The 27625-nt window shown below is 37.5% G+C and overlaps 2 protein-coding genes across 5 annotated transcripts in view; both read right to left on the minus strand.

The window, feature by feature from the left end:
* The window catches only part of CMYA5 (cardiomyopathy associated 5), an 87172-nt gene extending 71363 nt beyond the window's left edge, over positions 1–15809 (minus strand). The window contains exon 1 of the mRNA XM_072958455.1: positions 15461–15809. Coding sequence (XP_072814556.1) covers positions 15461–15609 — 149 coding nt within the window. The 5' untranslated portion in view covers positions 15610–15809. The remainder of the gene's footprint in view (positions 1–15460) is intronic.
* A 2649-nt stretch (positions 15810–18458) lies between these two features.
* The window catches only part of TENT2 (terminal nucleotidyltransferase 2), a 56246-nt gene continuing 47079 nt past the window's right edge, over positions 18459–27625 (minus strand). For all 4 annotated transcript variants that reach the window (XM_015245733.3, XM_006197605.3, XM_031674621.2 and 1 more), the window contains 3 exons: positions 23625–23716; positions 21498–21577; positions 18459–19909 (listed from right to left, as the gene is read on the minus strand). In XM_015245733.3, coding sequence (XP_015101219.1) covers positions 19835–19909; positions 21498–21577; positions 23625–23716 — 247 coding nt within the window. In that variant the 3' untranslated portion in view covers positions 18459–19834. The remainder of the gene's footprint in view (positions 19910–21497; positions 21578–23624; positions 23717–27625) is intronic.

Here is a 27625-nt window from a genome sequence, read left to right on the forward strand (position 1 = left end):
ATTTGGGGCTACATAAATTGTTGTGTGGGCTATCCCGCGTGTTGAGGATGTTTAGTGGTATCCCTGGCGTCTATCTACTAGATACCAATAGTACCCTGCCCTAGTTTTGACAACCAAAATGTCTTCAGAATTATACTAGTTGAGAACCACTGGTACAGGTAGACCCAAGAGAGAAAGAGAAAATAAATAAATAATCAACCACAGGCAACATTAACCTTGGCTGAGGATATAAACGAAAAACCACGGAGGATAAGAACATTCCATGTTCTGCGATTCCCAGCTAAGGAGTTAAAATACAGGCTTAGCTCTTTAGCACTGGAATTCTTCAACAGCTACTAAGTATTAGCAGAGAACAGAAGCTGTACCCCACCAGTCACTGCTGTCAAATTCCTGTGAAGGTTGAGTGCTGGTTACTAAGAGACAGAGCACTTTATCTGAATAGAACGTGTCAGGCTGGGATCTTTTTAAAATAAATCAGTGAGTCAGGACAGACTTCTCCCCTGCTGTTACACACTTTTTTTTTTTAAACTACAAGTATAACTCCATAACAGCACAGAGGATTAGGGCTAATTGGTCCAAAAAGTAGGAAAAATCTGACCGAGTTTCCTTATTTCCTTAGTGACCCTTCATCAATTTTTCTTAAGTTTGCAACAGAGAAGAGCCCTTAAATTGTGGCCTTGAGAACAACAGTAATACATTTTAAAATAAAACAACTCCTCTATTAGATGAAATGCAGGTTTGTCCATATGCCCAGTGTATAATGGCAATGTTTTTCTTTCTCTGTTATTTTTTAAAATGTAATAATAGTAATAAAACACACCAAGACATCACCCCAGTAGATGCTACTGAGATGAGCAGGGATGGGTGAAAACCCCCCCATCCCTGAAGCTTCCAGGGGGAGAGCAAGTCTGCCTGCTCCAGGAGAGGCTTTGGGGACAGTGGTTTGGCTCTCCTAGGGCTGTCTGGATCAACCTCACGGATATATACCACTGGAGGCACAGAGAGGGCGGCCTCCAGCTATGGAAAGAACGTCCGTGAGAATCTTGTGTGTTTCCATCGAGGAGCACAATATGCAACGGGGAGAGGAGTTGGACCAGAAGGTTCTGACTGAGCAACAACGACACACCTTCTCTTTAATCTCCAAGTGCTCCTCCATTACTTTTGATCTAGTCCCCCAAACTAATGCTGCCAGTAATCCCTCAAGAAAAATGAATCATGATGTTACAGTTTCTAACAAATCCTCAGACATTTTCTGCTGGATCAGCTCTGGACAGTAACTCATTAACACCATCAACTTTATGATTTCTGCAAGTGCTGTATTAGGAGGTATGTTCTTTTCTACATACATAAAACGTTTAAAGAATTTCCCAATCTTCATTTTTTTCTTTATTCTCAAACCAATGATCTATAAAGGTTGTGTGGGAAACTTTATCTTTTTTTTTTTTAATGCAGTTTTTATTTCCCTCTCCAATGCAGCCTTAAAACTGGAGAATTCCAATCTGAAAGATCCATCTCTCAAGAACACAATTTACCAAATCTGGCAATAAAGTCTACATTGATAATTAAACTTTGTATCCCTCCTTTTCAACTTCCCAAACAATTGTCTGGGTATTCTACATTCTTGAACTTGTTCTATCTTTAGTGGTTATTACACTTTAATCAAAGGCTGTTGTGTTAGGCTGGTGGCACGGTGCCTGGTTCCTACTAGAGCCAGAGTGACTGACTAGGCGAGAAACATCAGAAGGCTATCTGATGGGCTGCTCTTCAGGCTCAAATACCACTGCTAGAAAGAAACAAAGAAGCTTTTCCCCACAACATCATGTGGACAGTAAAACCAGCACCATAAAAGGAAGTCCCTCAAGTTCCAGAGGGAAAAAAGAATCGAAGACATGAAATAAAATTCCAGTTGATACACAAGGAAATAACTCGCCAGTAGCCTGCTCTTGCCTTTTTGTTTCTGACTGTAAAATGTCGAAATTGAAAATCAGCAAAACAGATTCAATAATTTAATTCGTTCTTATGGGGGACTATGTTGGGATAAATAGGATTAATGTAAAACTCTGCATCACCAAATCATTCTACTTATCCCTTAGTTGAATTTGGGTGAAAATTCAAAATTAATAGGGCCTATCTTTTAAAATGAAGATTTTTCCTAATTGCCAAATACAAATTTACTGCTGAATATGTAGGCAAACAGTAAAGCACAAAAAAGAAAATTAAAATAATCAGTAATGACAACACTCAAAAGTTACTTTTTAATACATTGATATATTTCTTTCATTCTAATTCTTTCCTGATAGCGGTCTTTTTTTTTTTTTAACACAAACGGTATGTTTTGTAATGTGCTTGAACTTAAAAATATATTCTGAACATTTTTTCATGCTATTAAGTATTCTTTTTCAACAGCTATTCTCAAATTTTTGGTCTCAGAACCACTTTATAGTTTTAAAAATTACTGAGACCCTCAAAAATCCTTTATTTTTATGGGTTATATTCATTGATATTTATAGTATTAGCTATTAAAACAGAAATTTTTAAAATTTTCTAGTAATTCATGTAAAAATAATGTAACTCATTACATGTCAACATCAATAACATATTTTACAGAAATGAATTCTATTTTCCAAAATAAACACACAAAAATATCTAGTGACATTATTCTAAAATTTTACAGATTCAACGTTTGTCTTAACAGGAGACAGCTGACTTCTCATATCCACTTCTGTATTCAAAATGTAGATATATATGTAAATGAAGTACAAGTATGTGAAGAAAATCTAGCCTCAGACAGATATGCAGTTGAAAAGAGGAATAATTTCCATATTATAGTGGATATTCTTCTTTATAACACATCAAAACTTGACAGTTGTAGTGTTTTAAAGATTAGTTGCAACGTGGAATCTAATATAAAAGCAAAAACAACAATAACCATTCTATACTTTCATGAGATAATAAAAGGGAAAAATGCAAATGTCTTAGGAGTACAATGAAAACAGTTTTGACCTTGAGGACACCCTGAGAGGGGACCACACTTTGAGAACAACTCTCCTACAACCTCACATTTAACGGTTAACATAGCATTCTATCACAGTATATGACACTTTACCCAACACCATGTTGTCAAACATTTAGATTGTTTCCAAGGTTTTGCTATTATAAAAAACGCTATGACAACATCCTTATAGATACCTCTTTCTGCATATTTGTTTCCTTTGAATTAACACCTTAGGAAGTAGAATTTGAGGGCCATAAACAAAGTTATTTTTTCAGGCTTTTTATATGTATTGCCATATTTCCCTCCAGAAAGGTTTATTAATTTGCATTCCTATCAGTAGCCTGTACAAGTGCCTTCCATCCTTACTCACACTCTTATCAACACTAGGTACCATGTGAGCCCTGTCTGGAGAATTGTTTTTAGAAAATCAAAATGTGACTGAGCTGGCTGTTAGTGAGCTCAGTCTCTAAATGATATACAATACTTGAGATTTACTGGAATTCTCTGCTCACAGAGTACTTCTCTGATAATTCTACCACAATGTTTATTTACTGCTACTTCGAATTATTTCAGTTAGTATTACCATGTGTCTTCCACTTGACAATCAGTTTCTTGAAACAGAAACCACTGCTCATTATTATAGAATATACCACAGTGCTAAGCCCCTGAGAGAGAGACCTGCACAGGGTAATGTGCAAAGAGCATTTTCACCTCAGAGAGATCTGGGCTTAAATTGCGGGTTTCCCAGTTACAAGCTGTGCAAACTTAGGTGAATTACTTCCCCTTCCTTTCCTGCACTTGAAGGTCATCATGTCAGCAGGGAGACTAATATGTACATCATAAGGCAGCTGTGTTGAGATGCGATGTGTAAAATACATCGTACAACACTAGGCAAATAACAAATGTCCCAGGTGTTGGTTTTCTCCCTTTTCCTTTCCAATGTTTGAATTAACCTCGTGAAGTCCCAACTTTGAGGATCTACACATTCCAATTTACTAATAAGGCTATAATTAAGACAGAAGGAATCTCTTTAACAATGATTACCTCTGGAAAATATAACTAAGCAAAACTGACCCATTTTCTAATTACTCTTCCCTGCATCACTCAGTTAGTCAGTAACATCTATGAGCATATGCTATGCGTTCCAAAGATGAATTACACCCAGTCCCTAAACAAAGCAGAAATGTAAAATAAAATCATTCTTAGTGCCAGAATGCTACTTTTCTGATCACACTGAAACCTGAATTCAGAGAAAAACCATTTATGGTTATGCTGAGAGAGCTGTTCCCATTGTCCCTCTCTGTGGCTGCAGGGCCATCACCCCAGGCCCTATGCTGGTTCAAAGCTGATACTTATTGCAGTGGGGCTTTAGGAATAGACTATTGTAATATGACCCTGAAATGTATTCACACACACTAACGAGAAAGCTTTGGCATTTCTGATAACCCGACCAAGGAAATGAAAGAAGAGACACTGGTGAGATATGTGCAGTCAAGGTTGAAGTTCACTCCTGGGTTTACCTCAAAATTTAAACAAAGCACAAATCAAGGAGAGTTATGTGTGCTTCTGGGAGTACATCCCAGCTAAGGATGTGGGGTCAAATGGTTCTCAGCAGTATCTTCTGGAGAACTGTGCATGCTAAGGCCTTAACAACTCCAGGAGAGATGCCAAGTCTGGGACTCTAATTCTTGATGTCAAACTGAGATTGATCAAGAATTTTTTTGCTACCAGCACCTGAAAGGTATATGCTAAAGTTGGTGCTACTTCATCTCAAACCTCTCCTGGGGTCTTTAACTCTATGTTCAACAGCACTTCAAATATTTGCAATGCAGAGGCATGTGGATGAGAAGGATTAGTCCTTTCAGATCTGAAGTAGGTTTTTAAAAATTTCCTGGCAGCATATTGTGGTCATGAAGCACATGGCAGCTCTGGGTTTCAATACTGTGGCTAGGGTAAGTTTATCCTATTGTGATTCTAAACTCTTAAACTATGCAAACTCAATCCAAGGAAACTTACGGGATTGACAAATGGAAACTTTGGCAGCAAAGATGAACTAGAGCAGAGAGAAACAGAAAACTCTTAAGAAGTGGATGTCACTTCTTGCCATTTTCCTCTAAGATAAAGTAGGTCATTGATTCTTGTCATTTATTCAGATAAGGTCCTGATTTTCTGATGCTGGCAGTCCTCTCTGCCTTGGTGCTACAGCCACAGAGGCTGCATTACCCTGCACCTCCTTGCTAGCCAAGGTTGCTATCCAAGGACTCCACAAGGCTTTTCTTCCGAAGGGTCAAATATATAAATGAAGTAGGAGTCTTAACTCTATCAGCCAGTTAAACTACACATTTAGTTATCAGGCAATTTCAGTTCATATATCAACACTATATGCTTTCTCCCTATCCCCATGCCTCTTTTGTGTCCTGGATTTTCTCAGGAAAATAAGAACATCACTCCTTCCCAGAGCTATTAGTGATCTGAGGCTGAGGGTTTGGAGAAAGATGTTTTCTGCAGTTTCCTAGGTAATATCCTTAGCTTCCTCCTCTGAGCAGGACAGACTGGGGCACAGCTGTAGGGCCATTCTGCCTTTAGTGCCCTCTCACTCCCCTTCTAAGCACCCACTTTCCCCTTCCTGGTCCCCCTTTCTTCCAGTAGAGTCTCTTAGAGCCTGTATTTGAAGGAATTTGTTCCAAAGGAAATCTAATCTAAAACAGATGCTGATAGGTTTAAGCTAATAACTCTCTCAAAGGTGTTTGCATTTCTATGTCATTAATCTCTCTTCCTTGACTTGCATTTTCCAATTTCAAAGACACTCTCAGCTCTCATTCTCCATGCCCTTGTTTTGACAACTAACAAGGTGATTCCTTAAAAGCCTGATGAACAGGGGTGTTGACCTGAGAGAAGGAAACTTGAGATCCTGGGATGAAACATTTTGTGGTGCAATCCAGCCACTTACTCACTTAACCACCATTTCTTAAGCATCTGCTGTGTGCCAGCCAGACACTGTGTGCTAGCTGCTGGGGATGCAGCAGAGAAGAGAAGCAAGGCCCTTGCCCTCATGGGGCTTCCACTCTGGTGGAACAGCACTAAACAATAAACAAACATAAAGATGCCATTTCAAACAGTGGTAGGTGCCATGAAGAGAAAAGTGAAATACTGAACAGTGATACTGAAAGACATCAAGGGAGCCCCTCAGGCAGGGTGGTTGAGGAAAGCCTCCTTAAGAAAGTGGCATTTGCACTGAAATCTGAAGAGTGGATTTGGGAAAGAAGTGTTCTAGGGAGAGGAAACAGAAAGTGTAAAGACTTGGCTGCAGAAACAGGGCAGGAGATTCAGAAAGAAGCCAGCATGGCTGGAATGCAATGAACACGGAGGGAGGGAGGGAGCTGAGCTGAGGGAGGAACACAGTCAGGTAGGGCCCTGAGAGCCATGGTAGAGATGCAGAGAGGTGATCCTGCCCCGAGTCACACAGCTAGTAAGTGGCAGAGCCAGGATGTCATCCATGTCCTCTCAGTCCTATCGAGTGTTTCTGCACTGTCATCTGGCTTATGCCCAAAACGGTGCTGGATGAAGAGAGGATTTACTGAAGTCCTTCTTGGAGATCCTAAAACTTGAAGAGACAAACTGCTGCCTCATTCTCTTTTCCTCATTCTCTCTTGGGGAAAAAAAAATCCCAGATATGAAAACGTCAAACTGTAGCATGCTAAATCCAACACAACTTCTGTCTTTTAAACAGAGGATCTGAATTTCATAGATATTATGAGTAAATACCTATTGAAAATTTAGCATATGATCCCATAGAGCACGCAGAGAAGTTATTTTGGTGTTGCTACTTCTGACCTTATGAAAATTCAATCACACTGGATTGCCTAACATCTATTTTTAAACATAAGACCTACTCTCCCTATTACACATTAGGAAACTTAATATAGCTAAGGTGTTGGTCAGGATTAGCTACTACATAGATTTTCTGGGTCTTCTATGCTTTGCTTTTGAAATTAGAAATAACTTGAAATAATTATTTTTTAAGTAAATGTAGTCTCAAACAAAAAAGGAAAGAAGTTGGCTAATAAAGACCAGCTGTGTGTAAAATCTTGAGCACTGAACTCATGAGCATTCCAGCACTGTCCCTACCATTAGACTAGGGTTAGCATCCTAGTATACCTACTAGCCATCTGATGTTAGGTAAATTACTCAAGATTGCGAGATCCATTTTCTCTTCCATAAAATGCAGGTGAAAATAATGCCTGTATCAGAGCTATTGTGAAAATAACTCCAAATAACAAGCGATCGTGCTTGGAATAGACTGGTTATTCCTTGAGTCGGTGCTGGCTTCCCTTACTTCTCTGGGTCTTTGTTCACCCATCAGAAACATAAACGGGTCTGGAAGATGATGCTAAAGTCTCATTTAAGATAAGTGTCATCAGCAGCCAGGCTTTCTGGCCATACTTGGACCACAGGACAGTGAAACCTTCTGCTGAAGGCAGATGGAGAAGATGCTAGCACGATGACCTGGAGGCTGACAGAAAACTCCCAGGGGAATGAGCAAGGAGTCTTCAGAAACTGGGACTTGAAGGACCAGGGTCTTAGTAGAACCCTAGGCCTCCATTCATTTTACCAATGCGTTGGCTTCAACTAGTTACTTGTGAGATTATTTGTTTAATGTCTGCCCTCTCCAGAGAGTAAACGCTAAAGATTAGAAACCCTGTTTTGTTCACTCATTCTAGGTTTAATTTACATTGTTTCACACACGGTAGGTCCTCAGTAAGTATCTGTTGAGTGAATGAGCCTCTTTTCTTACAGTTATATACATTTCTGAAATTGGAAGTGTCTCAATTTTAGTTAAGTTACACCATGGCATTGTTGCTTTGGCATCCATTTTGTTGGACGAAGTGGCCTGCAGGGGCCTTAAACTGACACCAACCCCCTCATGCAAGGACACATCCTGGATCAGAGTAGTCCCTGATATGACTTCCCCAACAGTCCTTGTGATCAGTAGCCTCCCTGACCTTTCTACTCCTTTCCCTTGTGCTCGCTTTAGATAAGACCCCTGTGAAGTTTACCAAAGTCCCAATCTCATTTTGAGTTGACCGATCCAGATTTAGCCCAGGAACCCCAAAGCATTCTACCCAAAGGCCCTCTTAAAGGCATCTGTCCCAGGTTCTGCCTTTCCCTCTGCCTGTACTCTGCGCTGATGTCCCCATATGGCCCCTTGAGTTATGCCCCATACATCCTCCAGGACTTGTCAGCAGTAAACTTCTCTATTTCAGTTTCTCTTGAGGTCTTCTGTCAAACCGCTGCTCACCATCCAGCACCCTATGTTCCACTTAATAAATGTTAATTTAACAAATTTATTATAGGAGGAAATTCATTTTATTTACAAATCAATAATTTTAAATGACCTAGTAAACTCAGCCATTAAGAGGAAATTTGTGATCAATGTAAATTTCTGCTTAGCATGTGGATTTATTTTTTTTAAGAGAAGTGTACCTAAACTAAGACAACATGGTAATGGCTCCATGAGAGGGCTTTGAGCATTTAGAGTTTGGTAGCATCAATTAATCATCCCACGTATCTTGGACTTTATCAGATTAGGATGTGGAATTTTGGAACCTTAATAGAGGATTTTTCTCTGGGCAAAAAGCAAAGCCTACTCTTATCCTTCCATCTATGATGTGGCTCAAGGGTCAGTCTAGGGGAGGCTTCCCAGTGAGTCATAGAAGGTGGGAATGATAATTGTAGACATCCTAATTGAACAATCCCTCAGTACTTATCACTGTCCCCTCCAAGCTACTGTGTTTCCACAGTCCCTGGCTATTGTCAATTCCTGGAAAACCAATAGTCAGCAACTAATGAAATTCTACCTGATCTGACAAGTTCAACATTCCAACTCAGTTTGCTTCTCAAGGGAGTCTGGATGACTTGATGTTCACTTGCTCATACATTCACACATTTATTCAAGCCATTTACTTATGATTCAACAAATATTCCCAGTCCTGGAAATCCTGAGTGATTCTGGATGAGAAAAACAAAGATTAGACAGAGCAGTAATTAGCACAAGAGCTGAAATCAGGAACTAAAGGAATATGTAATATCTGCCTGGAATATCTTTCTGCCCAGCTGCAGTATCATCTCTGCAAAACCTTTCCAAATTTTATTTTAAGAAGAATATATGTCTTTTTTCTATTCTTTATTAACATTTGTAGTGTAGTGCTTATGACATTATTCTGGAGTTAACTGCTTCTCCTCACCTGGCTGTGAGTGCCTTTAAGAAGGAACTGTGCCATCCAATCACCTTTATGTCCCTAGTGCCTACCATAGGGCCAGGAATATAGAACTCACTACCAATGGAGTTCTCTGGATTCCAGTGAAGCTAATGGACTTCTAGGTATTATCAGGCCTCTACCGTTCACATGGCAGCCACTAGCCACATGTGGCTATTGAGCACTTAAAACATAGCCAGGTAGGGGTTATTGAGATGTGCTACAAATGTAAAACACATATCACATTTCAAAGACTTAACACAAAAAAATTCCATTAATAGCTTTTATATTGATTACATGTTGAAATGATATTTTGAATATTGAGTTAAATAAAATATATTATTGAAATGAATTTCACCTGTTTCTTTTTATTTTTTTATGTGGCTATTAGAAAATATAAAATTACATATGTAGTTCACATTGTAATTATTTTATTATCCAGAATTTCTATTGGATAATACGGACTAAATTAAAGATCACTATTTCAGATACAAACCACATCCAGTCTCTTGTACTTGATTCTCTAAGGTTTTGGGGGTTTTTTATTTTTTTGTTTTTTCTGTAGGAAGGAAGGGGATTTTGGCTATGTTGTCTGAACTGACTCAAGGCTTTCACTGAGCCTATGGTCAGAATATCCAGGGAATATAAGACACTTTTTTTTTTTTGCAAAACTCTATCAGTTAATATGCCCTACACTTTAGTAGTTTTGCTGTTCTAAGGGGAAAAAAATCCAACTCTTGTTGTAGTCCCCTACATTGAGTCAAAGTCTCACCAAGGGCATGTAATCCCCATGCAGCCAACACTTAAACAGCTTTTCAAATCCTGGCTCCAATCACCTCTGTTTTATCTTCTCTCCTCCCTCAGTCTCTGGCATCCTAAACTGTCACCCCTCCCATCTCAGCTCTTTCCACTGACCTCAAAAGAGGGCTGGCTCAAATAACATCCTTGTCAAAACACCTAGGTAAGCACAGCAGCGGGAGACATCATATAAATAGATACACAGCAACAGAGTGCTCCATACTGATAACAAAAACCATTTACAAACTCCCCTCACCTTCCAAAAGGTTTGTTTCTTAGAATGATTAGTCAAACATAAATGTCACTAATAATTTTAATTCTATCAGCTTAGGCAGACCTTTTTAACACAGGTACTGGCAAAGTTGCCATTGAAGGTAATTTTTAAGTTTTGGGTACTACTGTAGCAAAAATCCTCTGTGCTTAAATAGAGAAGTTAAAATTGGCCAACAGATAATGATCCAAGACACAAATTCTGAAAATTTTCTAAGTGGTCTGTGGGAAAGAGTTGGGCTTTGTTGGACTACCGTCAGAAAAATACAAAAATCATGTGTCTATTTACATATCTCCCTCTGTACAGGATGCCATATGTTTGAAACATTTAGTACAGTGTTTGGCACATAGTAGGTGTTCAATATTCATATACATTGAATGTATAGGTGCTTACTATTTAATGGGATAATGTAATCACCATGTTTTTCTTGTTTTATTTTTTTAAACTCTGAGTAGTATGGAAGGCAGAACCCAGCCTCCTATTTTACTTAGAATAAAATCTGAAGTTCTTACTACAGCCTACAAAGTCCTACATTATCTGCAACCCAACCATCTCTTAGACTCATCTTCCACCAGTCCCTCCCTTATCCACTCGGTTCCAGCAACCTGACCTCCTTGTGTTCCTCAAACAAGCCACACACATTCCTGCGTTAGCGCCCTTGTGCCAGCTCTCCTCTGCCTAGAACACTCAATTCCTTCAGTCTCTGCTCAAATGTCACCTCATCACAGAGACTTTCTCCACCAAAACAACAAAACTCTTAACCTGCTGTATTTGTTCTCATGTTGTCACTTGACACATTACACATTTATTTGTTTATTTGTCTCTTCAAACTGGAAAGTCACTCAAAGAGGGGCAGGGATAATTTGTTCACTTTATTCACTGCAGTATCCTTTGTGCCTAGAAAATGACTGGCATATGGTAAGGGTTCAATAAATAGCTGTTGAATGAATAAACTAATGACCATTAGATTGGAGTCCAGACACCTGGACTTAGTCCTAATTCTACAGCTAAACAGTCATGACTTTGAACAAACGTCCCCTGACACTCAGTTTCTGAATCTGTAAAAGGACTGGTTGGGAAAAGATGTCTCTATAGCCTCTCCCAGCTCTCAAATCCTGTGTGTTTTATTGAGCTGCATTTAATGTACAACTTTTGTATGAAGTTTTAGCACCATGAAAATCTTTTCTTGATATCCACAAACTATGAGCCCCCTGGGCACTTCATTATAATTGAAGACCCTGCTCCAAAGGCCCCTGATGAGGCCTTCCCCAATCCTTCCAGGAAGGATGGATCCTGGGACTCTCTCCCTATTTTGAAGTGCTTCATACAGATATTTTCTTCCTTAAATCTCTTATAGCAGTTGATGACATAATTACATTTTTCTGTTTCCACGTAGATCATAAATATCTTGAGGACAGTAATGGAGTCTGTAATTTTTATATCGCTAGCATGGTCCAAGGTAATTAGTAGGCATTCCATGAGTGTTCAATGACTGAATGAATACAGGAAAGCCAAAGTGGAATAGGACCATTCCTCATATAGAAAATGGAGCTATCACTCTCCCCTCATTGAGGAATGGTGGGCAGAAGGTAGGTTTGCTGCCACTAATGATCCATCTGAAGGGATGTGAGAAACTAAAGCTTACTGGGGACCTACCAAAGGCTAAGCACTCTTACACATGTTCACACAATTTACTTTATCCTATGACAACCTTATGAATTAGGTATTATTACTGACCATCCTTTTTTACGAATCTGTAAAATTACCCCATTTTACAGATGAGAAAATTGGAGCTCAGAGAGGATAGGGAATTTGCCTGAGATGGAATGGCAAACAGGGTTCCCACTCAGGCCTCTTCATGCCATATATCATATTCATATCACTCAATGACCTATCAGAAGGGAAGGGTAGTTCTCTGATCCAATGTAAGTATTGGCATTGTAATGGTGAGCTTTCCTGCACCAAAAAAGCATTTTTACAATTAAAGGTGATTTTTTTTTTTGATTCAGAAAGGTGGCTATAGATAATTCTATATATTATTCCTGGAAGGACAAAGAAAAGATTCACAAGCAGATTACACTTTGTACCTTTTGAATTTTTAAAAGTAAATTTTCTGATAGTAAAGTGCACTATCTGTTCATTACAGAAAAACCAAAAAATATAGATAAATACAAAGTAAAAATTTTAGTTGACCATTGTCCCATCATCACTCAGATACAATCACTATTAACCTTTTTTAACCTTAAGGTTAATAAAAGTTACTATAACCTTTATTATGTTATTTATTATATTAACCTTTATTAACCTTTTAAGCCCTTTCCCAATATATACTTTATTTCATAATGAAATCATTCTAAATTAAACAATAAACTTTTTTCAAATTCAATATATGCATTTTCCATATTGTTAGAAATCTTCATAAATAACATTTTAATGCCTTATTAATACTACATTAAATAGATACCCCAATCATTTTGTTATTATTACTTAAGCTGTTTCCATTCATTTACTTTCATTTGCCTCTCAATTCAAAAACAAAAAGTCAGTTTGTAATCCAACTTCTGCAAATGGTTCTTATCTCTGAGAAAATGCAAAGACCACTTTTCCATCCAAGAAGACAAAAACTCCCACTATTATTCAAAAACATGAGGTCTTCTAGTAACCTTTCACTGTAGAACCTCCCTGTAGCAGGTTGGAGCCATTTGAGTTTCCCCTACAGTAAGGAAGGGTCTCTCCTCTGAAAGAAGCGGGGTGCCGGAAGTCTAGCAGTGGTGTGGAGTAAACAGACCCAGGCTCACATCTTGGTTCTAATGTTTACTTGCCTTATACCCTCAGTAAATTACATAAAGCCTCAGTTTCCTCCTATAACACAGGATAGTTACCTCCCAGTGTTGCTGGGAAGGTTGAAAATGAGAAAACAAATGGAAACACTTAGCAACGAGACTGGCACAGAGTGAGTGGTTCCTCTCTTAATTGTAAAACTTTGGTGGAGGAGCTGAGAGGAAGAATGTCCCATCATTCTTACTTCCCATCCATTAGAGAATATTTCAAGTTCTCACCTCTAGGCTCAGAAGAACTTTAGGCCACGTTTGTAAACTCACACCCAACAAAATGGTGTGGTTTCTGACGCTTTAAAGTAGAAGAAATTCGAGGAGTCCCAGTTCCTATAGGAGTTCCTCCCAACTGACATCTCTGTAGTGAAAGGAGTTATAGCTGCCACCTCTTTTCCCCTTGCTCCCACCATGGACCAATCCTTAGACTTTTTTCTTTCTGCTACAGCCTCTCTGATCTCTGATCTGAGACCTCCCCAAACCCAAGTTTCCAATCTGCCCAGCAGATTTATTTCCCAACAACACCAGTCTGTTCTCCTAAATCCTGTTCAGAAGTTTACTGATTTCTTGTTACCCATGTTATCAAATCCAAAATTTTTAAATGTGATGGTTTTCAAGGGCTCCACCACCATCTCCTTCTTCCCTCACGTTTTCCTGTGTTCACGTTTCACTCATTCTGACCCTTGGCCTGGTGTCCACCTTACCATCTGTAGTCAAAGCAGGCTGAAGTTTACTGCATATAAACCACAGCTTTACCTGAAGATCTTGACTTTGTCAAAGGGCAATGCAACCCCAAAGTGGTACTTTGAATCACTGTCAGCTGCTCACATTTTAGAGTTAAGTGAGTTTTCAGATTCTCTGGAGGGCAAATTTTGGTTGGACAAGGGTATGAGGACCCTGGACACCATTAAGGGAAAAGGTTATAAAGGCTGGGATTGACAGGCTTCCCCTTCTCATCGCCAAGAAATCACAGGTCCCTTGTTCCATCTCCTACAGGGGACTTCTCTTATGCTTCTCCTTCCTGGCTCTCTTGGCCAATCTCCAGGGCCCAGGTTATGTCTACTACTTTTGAAGGCAGCCACAGATTTATACACTCTTCTCACCTTCCACAGTACCATGGTCTGGCCTTCTCCTCTCTCTCATGTATTCAGCACATAGGCTCATAGTCCCCATATTGCTTCCTAACTTCTTCCATAAAGGGCAGGGACTATGCCTGCTTCCTACTTGGTAGTTGCTTGGTCAATATGTGACTGATATTCCAGACTTCTCATCTGACTGACAATTCACCCTAATCAAAGCCACTCTGTGGGCTATTTTAGCTTCAGCTCTGTTGGTTTTGGTTGGGCAGCACTTACTTTGGCTAAGACGGGCACTTCCATCTGTCACCTACAAAGCCTTTCTACTGAGATTAATAGATTTAGGAAGGGCCACAACTGACTGACACACCAAAAACCAAACAAACAAGAAACCTAAAACTAAAAACAAACCAACCCCCTCTTCCCAATACTCAAAGAGAACAAGTAAAAGAGGTAACAAATTCAAATAGAGAGGCAGTGATTACTACTGTCCGCATTTTAAGGCTTACATGAAAGGAGGGAGGCAGGGAGATGGAAATGGAGGGAGATGTATATTTTTATATAGTATTACCTAATTGTATTCACTGAAACGTTGATATTTTGAGACAAAAAAAAAAAAGCAGCACCAGAATTTTAACAGGGGTGACTGAAATTCATGCTTATTTTCTCCTAAGAATTTATGGGTCTTTGTACGAAAATTAAGTCCTCTTCTAGCAACCTAGTCCAGTGCTGGGTAGCCAAGAGACTTCCAGGCAATTCAAGTTTCCAGAACAACCTTCTCCACTTCCACCCCCACTCCAAACCCTCTTCTCCTCTAGCTCAGGCTTTCAAAATTGTTCCTAGGCTTTGGGCCAAACGTAAGCGTTTCAGCACATATCTGCAGTGAGGCAGGACGCGAAGTAAATCCCCAGGAATAAACAGCGCAGCAAGTCACAAGGAGCCGGTGGGGGCAGGTGGGCGGTAATGAAGGAGGAAGGGGGAGGGGGACGAATTTTGCGGCTGCAGGCGGGCCTGTCACTCCAGCTGACAGCAAGCACTTTCACCTTCAAGTTCTTCACCAAGGCAGCGCCCCCAGAGAGAAAGTGCTTAGTTCGAGGGAAAGGAACCCTAGGGCTTAAAAAGGGAAAGGGAGGGTACGGCGTCCGCCCGCGAAGCACCTGCCCTCCCTTGGCGGCCGCACTTCGGGCCCGGGCGCGGCGGGCTGCAGGCCTGGAGCGAGGGGCCCACGCTACCTGGCGTCCGGCTCCGACTCCGACTCCGCGGCCGTCTCGTCCTCTTCGCCCTCCGACTCCTCCTCGGTGTCCAGCTCCCGGGTCGCCTCCTCGTCCCCGTCGGAGCCGAGGGCGCTCTCCGCGGCGTGGTGCCTGTCGCTGCTCGCCATCGCGCCTCTCCCGGGCCGGAGCTGGAGCCGGAACCGCCCGCGCCGCGCCTGGTGTTCTCCCTCTGACGGCCCCTGTGGCGCGGCCCGGCCCTACCCTGCCCTGTCCCCGCGGGGCGGCTCGGGTTCCCGCCCGGGGGCGGGCGAGCCCCGCGACTTTAAATAGAAGGCGTCAAAAAGTTTCGCCACGGAGCTTCTGAGGCCCCGGCTCTGCTTCTCCTCTTCCCGCGCGTCTGCCAACTGCCCCCGCCCCCACCCGCCACACACACACCCCCTTCCCCGAGCCCTCCCCTCCCCCATGCAGGCAGATCCCAGCGGGCCCTTTGGGCAACTGGAGAGCACCATCCGAGGGGCGCAGGCTCCCTATGCGCCGGGAGTTGAAAGGAGTGAAGGCACCCAGCTCCTGCCTCTCCTCTAGGGTGGGTTTGGTAGGCTTTAGTCTTGGAGCCCAGCTGAGCTCCTCGACGGGCCCTTATCCCAACCAAGGAATGACTTACTCCTTACTGAGCAGAACACTTACTACTAGTTCAGACACCCGGCTAAGGGTCTCACTTTCATTATCCTCTCACAACTCTGCTGTGGAAATTTTAACTGCAATGCTCGTTTTATAGATGAGAAAACAGGCTCAGAAGAGTTTGGGTCCCTAGCTTGCTAAAGGTCTCCTTAATAGTCAAGTGACCCAGTGGGAAACAGTCTGCCCATTTCAAAACATCAGTTTTGAAGCACTGTTCATATTGGCTCCCTTTATATTTGCAAATCAATGAATTGTGTATTCTCTTCCTCAGTGACCCCTGTATTCAGCCAGGAAACTTTAATATCCACAAATTTTAAACTTTGAAGAGGAGTAATTTCCCCAACATTGGCCAAAGGCCAATTCAACCTTTCTGTCTGAAATTCAATCCAAAGGCCGAGATCTTTGGTTGGATCATGTTATGCCTACTCTTAAAAGCCCCCAGTGGCTTCCCATTGCTCAAAGATTAAAAGCCCAAGGTCCTTGGGAAGATAAATGCTGACTAACAACCTACATCTTAACGTGTCTGGTCTCATCTTTAGAAGTCAGGAGTTCCTAACATTTATCAAGTCACATCACTGTACCTTTTTTTACACAATTCCTTCTGCCTGAAAGGTTCTATCCATCTTTATTTACCTGATTACTCATCATTCAAGATCACACCTTTCTCTGAAATCCCCAGCTTAAGCCTACTGTTTCAGGTTCCCAGTGTCGTACATTCAAATTATGTTTGTGTCTCTTTCCCCTAGTAGACTTTAAGTCTGTTACTCATCTTTGTCCCACTATTCCCATATCTCTTCTAAGCACAGAAACCTAGCAAAGTACTTAGCCCATAGTAGGTGCTTAATTAATGTTCCCTGCACTGAAAAGAACAGGACCAGACCTGCTAACTAGGTACAACAGGTAGAGATACCTTTACAATACATATTCTTTTTACTCATAAGCATGACTTTGTGGCTAGAAGAGCTAACACTGATTTTTAAAAGCAGCAAATTCTATTTAAAGTTGTTAAATATAATAAACATAAACTGGGTAGTATTCAGCATTTACACTAGCTTGTATGCATGTATTAGGTCTGCGAGCAAAGAACTGCAGGTAGCTTAGGTACAACACAGAAGCATCAGCTAGGAGGCATGAGATGGAAAACAGCAGAGTCCAGCCTTCCAGGGTTCACTAAACCTGGTTAAACATCAGCAACATGCATTCTCTTACACGAGCTAGGCTTTTCCATTAGTAATCCCAAACGTGTCTGCTCACTAGGACAAAAAGGAACTAACTGCAGCTGTGGGAATCCGTTAAACACTAATCCAAACTACAGGCAGCCATTGTATATTCCCTCTGTTTAACTCAAAATTTCTTAGGAACATGAACCAAAGTCAACAAAGATTTATCTGTGAAGATACTAGCTCAAACCAATCCAAAATTTAGAACTGCGGGTACAGAATGCACATTTTAAACTTTCAAACACTACTTTCTTGAGTGGTAACACATGCAAATATACAGAAATGGCCAAATGAATATAAATAGAAAATAAAAGAATGTTATTCACAACACAATTAAATAAGTAATTCATACTGAAAATAATTCAGAAGTCTAAAAAATTCTCTCATATATTAACAGCCCACTTATCTGACATACTTGGCTGTCACAAAGTGCATAATCTTAGGCTTCAGTCTATTGTTTCACAATTGGGTATAAGTTTACTTACTTCTTGATCTATTTGTTACAGTGATGCAGCTGAAAAGCAGCAGCATTAAGATGGGGAGGGTGGGGGTCATCACTGAAAGCTGAGAAAACAGTGGCCGTGAAGGAGTCCATGGTAAATTCTGGGCTTTACTAGGAAATGTCATAATACTGTAGGGGCAGAAGGCCTCACACATTTACCCAAACCTGAGAGCTGCACAAGAATACTATGGAGTACTATGGCTATTGTTTATTGTTTATAATTATTAGTTAGAGTCATCACTAAAATATTAATTATACTTAACACATTCTGATAAAGAATTAGAGTCACACAGCATAAAACACATTTTAGGAAAATTTCCAAGAAAAAGAATTAGTTTATAAAGCAATTTTAATTGCTTCAAAGCATTAAACATCAGTAAAATGAAAAATTCACCTGTGTGGAAAGCTTTAATCTTAATAATGCTAGAGAAATAGGGTGTTGATGAGGCTAGTTGGCTTAACCAAGAATGAACTTGATTCCAAGATTCTTTCTGTAAAATCGAAATAAACATACACAGTAATTGGATTCAGTTCAGTTCCAGATAGTAACTACAGCCTTAATCTCATCTCAAAAGTAAAGACTTTTATAGAAAAAACAAAAAAAACACATCAACAATTTCCATATAGAAACTTTATTCCATTTGATCATACAAAAATTTAAACTTAAAGAAAAAATGAAAATATGCACCTTTTACAAGTCAAAGAAAAGCAAAAGTCTTATAGCATTTGAATTGGTCTGCAAAAACCCCAAAAACATTAGAGGTACAAACTGTGCTACAGCAGGTCTAAAAGAGGTTGTACACAGTTTTTTTGAAAAAGTTTAAATTGTTTTTAAGATTATTAATATTTAAATTTACAGGCACTGACCAATTTACAAATATTTACATAAACCAAAAATGATCTTAATAAACACTGTAGCTTTTTTAGCAGCCACCACTATTTCTTCATGTGGAAAAGAAATACTAAAAAAGATATCTTTACAAACATTAAGCTTTTATTTATAATAATTTTGTTATGTCTTACCTAAAACATTTTATAGTGGCTTACTGTCTTAAAATTCCAGTTTAGATTATAAGCCTATGATTGTATGCAGAAAAAACTCTGATACCATCAATAGGACATAATCTCAACTTTGATCTTTCAGTTTCTGCTGCTTCATGTCACAGGGAAAATAGAAGCAGGAAAATGGGAAGTAAAGCAAAAGTGCATATTGCACTAAGCTATCATAAAGCACAAAGCACTTAATCTTTTCAAAATGCCTACACTGGACTGAGTCTTTAAAACAAATCCCTAACTGCTGTACAACACCGAGTTAGTGCTCATGTTACTACAGTGCAAAATGTACTATTGATTCAACACAAAATATAAAGCAATCTTGAGTACACCAAAAAGCATGTGAGGTACTAATGAAATTCCAATACAGACATGACCAAAGCCTCATTCTATCCTGATGAGTCAAGTGAAGACTTAAGGCAATTGTCCAGTATTTCTCTGATTTCACTGAAATAAAAGATTTCATTTTGTTTCAAGTAACTGAATAACTGACTTGAATCTTCACTTTACTAGAACAAACTTAGGCAACAAACTATCTACTGTAAGTTATACTTTCAGTATGTATGAATCAGACTCTTTTAAAAAAAGTCTGCATTATTTCTTCAGGATTAGCATATGGTACAAGGTACAATTAATTAAAGTTATATCAAAAACCTTTTATTTGTTTAGATAATTCCCTCAAAAATATTTTATCTGATCTCCTGAAAAATTCATGCTATAATATTACTAATTGTCAATGTAAACATTTTCAAAAATACATCTTTAAATCAAAAGCTTTTATTAGGAACTGTCATAATAAAATATGCACTCTTTATATAAGTATGTCCTCTTAAGAATAAAACATGAAAACAAGAAGAACGATTAAAAAGAAACCATGATGAAGGTAAACAAAATGCTTTATGATGTTACCACTGTTCTTTATTAAGAAATAGAGGCCAGTTATCTTTTCAGGATAGCAGCTCTTAAAGGTAGTACACTGTTCAAATCTCGTTTGTTTTTCAATCTTTGCCATGACTAGAAAAGAAAGAAAAGCCATTCTTAAAACCTAAAATATATGTGAACAAAAAGACTGAAAGGAGGGTTACTAGAATGTTAATAGTACTTCTCTCTACGCAGTAAAACTTTGGGTGATTTTTTTTTTCTTTGTGTTTTTATTTCCCAAGTTTTTTAATACAATACAACTATTGTTTCTATCATCATAAAGAAAATGTTATTTAAAAACTTTATACCTGTGGCATTCTAATTCATTAATAAAGAAATGGGCATACAGGTGGTACAAAAAGATACAACTGACAATATTAACATTTATTCATAGATTAAAATAATTTCATCTAAAATAGCAAGGTAATTAATACAAAACCTTTGAGAGGGTAAGTAAAGATTACTTCAATTATCTGGTTGACTATTTGCATCTAGAAAGCTCTTCCAATTAAAAACTGTATTTATGAAGGAGAGAGTAAATCCATAAAAAAGCACCTTATATAATGTATCTAGAAAAAAAGAGTGAATAGAATTTGTAAGAAAAAAAGAAAGAAACTGAAATCCTTGTTCACAAGCTAAAAATCTGACCCACTACCTGGTGGCTGCAGATCTTTGCAGTATGTTCTCACTTCAGTTGTTCAACTGACTAAAAGTATTGGTTTCATAGTTAAAAAATCATAAATGAAAGCTCACCCATCAATAAGAACAGCAGTGTAGCAATGCTCTTTTTGCGTTCTTAATTTAATTTGATAGACATAATTATTCCCTCCTGGATACTTGTTTTTGCCCTGGAGAATTCCATTTCACTTTAAATTTCCTATTCTGGTTGACAAACTGTCAGGGCCTAATTTGAAGGACAGCTTATAATATGATACACTTGCATTTTTAATTATCATCAGAATAAAGTCTACTTGTATTACTCAACAGTGAAAAAATATGCCTCCCCAAATGATCTTCACAAATTCCCTGATCTTTTTCTTCTCTTCTCTTCTATATGTCTCATAGTATGTATCTCTATCAATGTGTTTCTATACTGTACTGTTGAATTACTTGAAGATAGGAACCACAAAATTACTGATGAATAAATGCATGCTGTGGACTAGAAAGCTGAGGAATAAACTACAGTTTACATATATATGACTGAAGTTTATATATATAAAATGTGTGTGTAGTACACAAACACACAAGCCTTTTTGTTTTAACTTCTCAGAATATAAACAGGGATGAAATGGAGCTCTAGTTACTTGTTACAGTGGGGTATGCAGAAGAAAAATTATGGAACAGACATGGCTTTATTCTAAGGCTATAAATTCCCTGATATTTTAAGGAGGGAAAGGAGTCCTTTAGGTTTTATCCACTCATTTTGAGAGTTTAATAAGCTCACTGTGAAAATGCTTATTTCCACGAAAGTGAAAGCCATGTGAGTAAATACAGAGCCAGATCTTTGAAGGAAAAGTACTTATTTAAAAAATGCAAGTAATAAATTCCCTATTATGCCACATTAATTGCTTCATAAGTTAGGAACCAGAGCTGTTCTTTTCTATTACAAATATATTTTTTTTTATTTTCAAAGCATATTACTGCACTAATGTTTCTAGAGTTAATCTGATACATTGTTTACCTTTAAAAATTGATCCTTGATCATGTCAAACTTCTGCTTTTCATGCACAGCTCTGGCTGTATTTGTTCCATCAAAAGGTTCTGCAATGTTAAATGTACATATAAACAAGAAATAATTAAAACGAGAACTTCAGCTTTTTATTTGATTGATTTATATGAATTTGCCAATATTTGATAATTTCTGACTTACAAATAGCAATTACATATGATTCAGACTAATATCTTATTAGATTTATGCATTCAGAAAATAGTTTTATAATAGCTATGAGCTGTCTAGTAAGATAGAATTCAAGTGAGAAGATGTCTAAAAATGAAGTCATCAGCATAGGTATGTTAGGTCTAAATCATAAAAATGTATAAGATTTCTGAAGAATTACAGTCATGAACCTACCCTAAGAATAAAAATAAGTTAAAGAATAAAGAGTTATCAAAAAGAATAAAGCATTATACCAAAAGAGGAGGTCAATGTCAAATATCACAGAATGGTAATTTTAAATTTAATTTAAATTTAAAGGATCACTTATGTGTCTACTTTGAAAGGTATTGACCTTTCAAAGTAGAGCTTGAATACTGGTGAGGATGGAAGACAGTGCAGAGGATTATGGTGTGAGTAAATGGTTTAAAAAGATGCAGTGAGAACATTAACTTGTATTAGAAATTTGGCAGTGCAAGAGAGAAACAGGATAGCAAGTAGAGAAGACAGAACACAACAAAGGGAGAGTTCTTGTGTGTGTCTGCAACACTGCCTTCTATGTATTCTCCCTCACCCCATTCATACTTCACTCACAAAACAGAAGAGTTCAATATGCAGAGACAAAGAAAATGATTCTATACCAGAGAACAAGGAAACTGAATAGTGAAAAAAAGGAGGCTAACTAAAAGCATTAGAAGATGGGGCCTGAAATAATGACAGCAGTAGGTTAAAATTACTAGAGTAGAAGAATTTTTTTTTCTTACAGTTAAAGAATTTTGACACTAAAAAAATAGGAAAAAGAAGTACTTAGAAGATCCAGTAGGATCAAGTCAAGAGTATTTTTCAAGGATGAGAAGACCTACGTATGCTGTAAAGCTGAAAGAGAGGGACCAGAGGGAAACAGAATGAAGTTGCTAGAAAGGGGAAAGGTAAATGAGGGGAAAGACCTGAAAAAACTGAAAGAATAGGATATCTGACAGGTTAACTTTAGATCTGTCATATAATCTAAGCAGGCCTATAATTTTAACAACTCCTTTTATTTATTTTTTTATTGCTTTAGAAAGGCTATTTTGAAAAAGAGTTTATTGTCAGGGTACTGCTTTTTTTTTTTTTTACATAGAATAATGCCACATGCCAAACTATCAGATTGCATAATGTATATAGCACTTTATAAATTATTTAATATTCAAAAGAGCACAAGTAACTAAAATAATATACACCCATTGTGCAATTTAGCAAACCAAACACCAAAGCAGGAGATTCAATTTCACATTTACAAACTCTTAAGATGTTCAATTATAATAATATCCAAAACTAAAATATTCTAAATTTGATGTTTTCCTATAAATGCCAAAACCCTTCATTCTTCTTAACCTCAATTTACAGAGGTCATCAACTTGGCACCTGTGAGAACAATTCTGCCTCCAGAGTCAGTTCTCACTGAAATATTCAACAACATGTAAATCAATTTGAGAGAACAGAGTATCTTCAGAGCACTTAATCTTTAAAGTAAAATCAATTTACATTCATAAAAATATAGCTTGCATTAATTATCAATGTTTGAAGTATAAAAGAACTAATTTTATTTCAATAAGAGAATCATCACATGAAGATAGTATTTTCTTCCACCTTTAAGTAATGAAACTAAATTTCAGTCAACAACAAGCATGAGGGAATGCAAAAAGACTGCTCATATCTTACCAACTGGAAAGATTCAACACTTATATTCATGTTTATTATGTTTATCATTTTTTTACAACTAAAGAATTTCATATTATTTTTAAAAATTAAAATTTATAACTAAAAGACTTCCAAACCAGTTAAGAACATAAATGTACTACTTTTAACTGATACACAAGCTGAAATTATTCAAGTAATTCTTTCAGTACCATGATGACAGTTGGACGGTAAACAGAGTAGTTGTGGGAAAGCTACCTTCTACACAGATGTATTTATTTCTCCATTCAATACCATCAGGCCTGGGAATGGCTTTGGCTTCACGAACTGAAATCATCTGACTATTCCAGCTATAAAAAGAAAAACATTAATCATGTTAAGTATCTTCTTAACTTCCCTTTTATTATTTTCATTGTATCAGTAGTTAGGCCTAGTCCAATTTTCTCATAGAAATGAAATCTGCCTCAGCCTTCTGCACCTCAATCCCCATTTCCCCTTCCCTACTTCTTGTCTCTGTAACACTTACATTCTAATAATTTGCTGATTTATTGTGTTATTTATTGTTTCCCTCAAGCAGAATGAAAGCTCCAAGATGCTGTTATTTATGTATTTTTTCTCACTGTTCAACTACTTACTATAAACCAGGTATTCAACACATATTTATTGAATAAATGAAGTAATATGAAAATAGGCAAGTGTTAAGTAAACAAAAAACCATGTTCCTTGCTAACATCCCAGTAAGAACTTTTTTATTTTTTAAGAAAGAGGTAATCTTCTTGTGTTGTTTTTTGGTATCATTAAATAATTTTTGTTCAGGTGCACCTCTATTGATTGACTTATGGTAAAAAAAACTTTTTTTGAGATTTTTCCAATAGAAGCAAGTGGATGTTGCTTAAGAAAAACAAAATTCATATTCTATGAAAACACACTGTTGTCTACAGCCATACCACCCTGAATGCGCCCGATCTCAGCTGAAAACATACTGTTATTGCTATATATCAGATGTGTCTGTTAATAGCGAAGTTTTAGTCAAGTAAACAATTTTCTCAGCATGCCTAAAGATAGATTGTCCAGTCTTCAGTATGTCCTAACCTTACACTATTTTTAAAATTTCTTTACAATTATAATAATTTTGTAAAAGTATAATTTTCTTTAAAAAAAATTTTAAAACATGACCACTTAGCTTGCATTAAAAGAAAATGAGTTTGAGAATAGCTAGTATCTTTATTTCAGTCGTATTCAGCTTTCTCCATCATTTGAGTAAGAAGAGAAAGACCATGGTTTGGGACCCTTCAAATTCAACACTGGTCCTACTCTTCCTCTATTTATCAGATAGAGAATCCATAAAGATATAATCATGGGTACAGTATGGCATTTGTTTCTGGAAAACTGATTAATTTCTACATTAAACATGCAATAAAATATTACATCTTGTGAAGTTTGGTAATTTAAAAGGATCCTCAAAGTATGATCTTCTATTTTCTCTTTCTAAGAGTACAGTTTAGAAATAGTTTGCAGAGACAGCTTTAAGTGCTTTAAAAATATATATCAGAATTTATGGTTTTAAAGGATGTGGGTTGTCAAAAAGAAATACTTAGTATCGGTTACAGTAAGATGTTTTAGATCCTTCATGTACAGCAGCTCCATTAGTATGGACTCCAAAGAGAAAAGAAGTACACTGTTCTACTGGTCCAAGTGTGTTTCCAAAATTTTCTTTAAAAATAACAATGTAAAAGGGGAGAGTTATATAACCACATGCCTGAACTAAACAAGATTACAGTAGAATTACACTTTGGACTACTTCACTTTAGACCACTTAAGACAAATTTCACTAATAAAGTGAACCTTTTCCTAAGACTACTTGTTTCTAATGTCAACTAACAGGACAGCTAAATCTGCAGTAGAATTAAAACTGCAACTATTACGTTAAAAAGTACTGGACTGATTTTTTTTTTCTCTCAGACAAGTTTAAAATATTGAAATACTGTATCCTGTTGTTAAAACTTTTACTTCCTTAAATCAAAGGAACTATCCTCACCACTATACTTCTATTAAATCCAATCCTAAATTTATATTACATGACAGAACGTGGTTCTAAACTGGTTCATAGTAACATATGTGACATAGCTATATTCACTTCTTCATCCCTAACCAGCTATTGCTTAATCTTCAACCTATAATCAACCCAAACAATTTAGTTATTTAAATGACTATATCATTTGAAGAACTTTATAGAGGGGGAAAAAAAAGAATATTTGACTCACTACTACTTAGACCAATTCAATCTACTGCATTTTCAAAGAACTTTTAAATACATTTAAATTATTAAATATTTCAAATCATAAAACATGCCTATAACTTGTATACTATTTTTACCCTTAGAGGTGAATATAAATGCAGAATTTAAATGGTAATTTAGAAATGCTTTCCCAACACATTTCCTTCTTTAAAACAGGCTCTAAACTAAGCCCTTTATCATACCATATTTCTCTACCATAATTTGCTTGCCATGTGAAAATCTGTTGTCGCCCAATAATTAAAGTGTAAAATAAGATACAGACTATAAAAGAGGGATGTTTCAGAAAAGAACAGATACGGGGCTTAATTTAATCTAAAATAATTTCATAATCTATGATAATCTTTTGAATACAGAACTGAGATTACTGGCTCTATATTGGTAAGAAGCTTGTTTTTTTTCTTTAGCACTGATAATGGACTGGTACTCATCTATTATTTCTTCTCTAGCCATTCTTTTTGTGACAAATAGCATTTTGAGATGATTGTAAATTGGAAATGTAGTCTTCAACAATGTAACAGAGAAAAATTTAAGTCTGACAAAGTCAAAATTAATGGGTCTGATACCACTAGGCTGCATATATGCTAATACTAGTCAAATTAAGTGAACAAATGTATATTTTTGTTCTATTACTAAGGGCTGGGAAGCAAACAAACAAAAAAACACATTTTGTTAGGGATTTCAAACCCTGGAAACAGAGGAAAAGTTAACTCTAATCCTTGAGTTTTGTTTTATTTTGACTGGCTCTTCTTCTGCCTGACCCTTTATATGCTGGTGTCCATCTTAACTTTGCCTCTTTCAATCTTCAAATGCTAGAGCACCCAACCCAGACTTCAATACTCTGATACTTCTTTCCCAGATTTTTTCTCCAGCTCTCACCTTTCTACTAAGCCCCAGGCCAAAATTTACAACTAACTATTGGACACTGCCACCTAGATGTCCTACAGGCAACACTGTCCCACATTTTCAAGACTGAATTTAATATATCTTGCCCATGGTCAATTATTAAAATCACTCCTTTGCATATCACTCAACTCTCTTACCTGCTCTTGCTGCACTGAAGCTATTAGGCTGAAGAAACAGCTATAATTTAATCTTTGTTTACTCCAATCCCTTCCCAAGCAGCCAAAAAGGGCTAGAGAAAAATATGCAACCATGCTGACCTTTCAATTCATGATCAGTTTAAATTCACTTTAAATTTATGATGACTTAGCTTAAAAGGATCCTAAATGCTGCCACCCACCAATCATACTATATTTCCACAGTTAATTCACTCCTTTATTTTTCTCCATGACAATTCATACCTCACTTTTCAAATCTCCCCCTTCTCAATCATTCCCACCTGATTTCCATGCTTCATTTCACTAAAAACACTAAAACAATCAAAAGATCATTTCCACTAGCTCCTACCACATCAACCTGCATCTGTCTGTATATGTTTTTTCCCATTATTAATGAATTGTTTATGCTTCTACTCCACCTGTGCTCTAGATTCCAATCCTCTACTCAAACAAGTAGACCATTCAATATTCACTATAATTTTCCTCATCTCATCAATTTTGCCATCAAGATGGGTTATTTCTCCTTTCTAAAAACAAGAACTCAATCCTTCTTAATCCTTCAATTTCTACCCCATTTTTCCTGCTCCCTTAACAAGTATGTAAATTCCTTTAGAGAATTAACTACATCATCTGTACCTAAATCTTCCCCTCCTGTTCTCTCTTTAGCCCACACCAGTGATGCTTTTTATCCACATTATGCCACAGAAACTGCTCCTGGCAAGGGTCCAGTGGACTTCATGTGGACCAATGTTCCAGTGGTCAGCTTCCAGTTCTCATCTTATACTTGATCTATCAGAAAATGTGACACAGATAATCACTTCCTCCTCAAAACATTTTCCCCCTTGGATTCCAAGATACCATATTATATTGGCTTTCCTTTTTTCTCAAGGATTCTTCCTTTT

This window comes from Vicugna pacos, chromosome 3 (assembly GCF_048564905.1).
Source record: "Vicugna pacos chromosome 3, VicPac4, whole genome shotgun sequence".
Lineage (NCBI taxonomy): Eukaryota > Metazoa > Chordata > Mammalia > Artiodactyla > Camelidae > Vicugna > Vicugna pacos.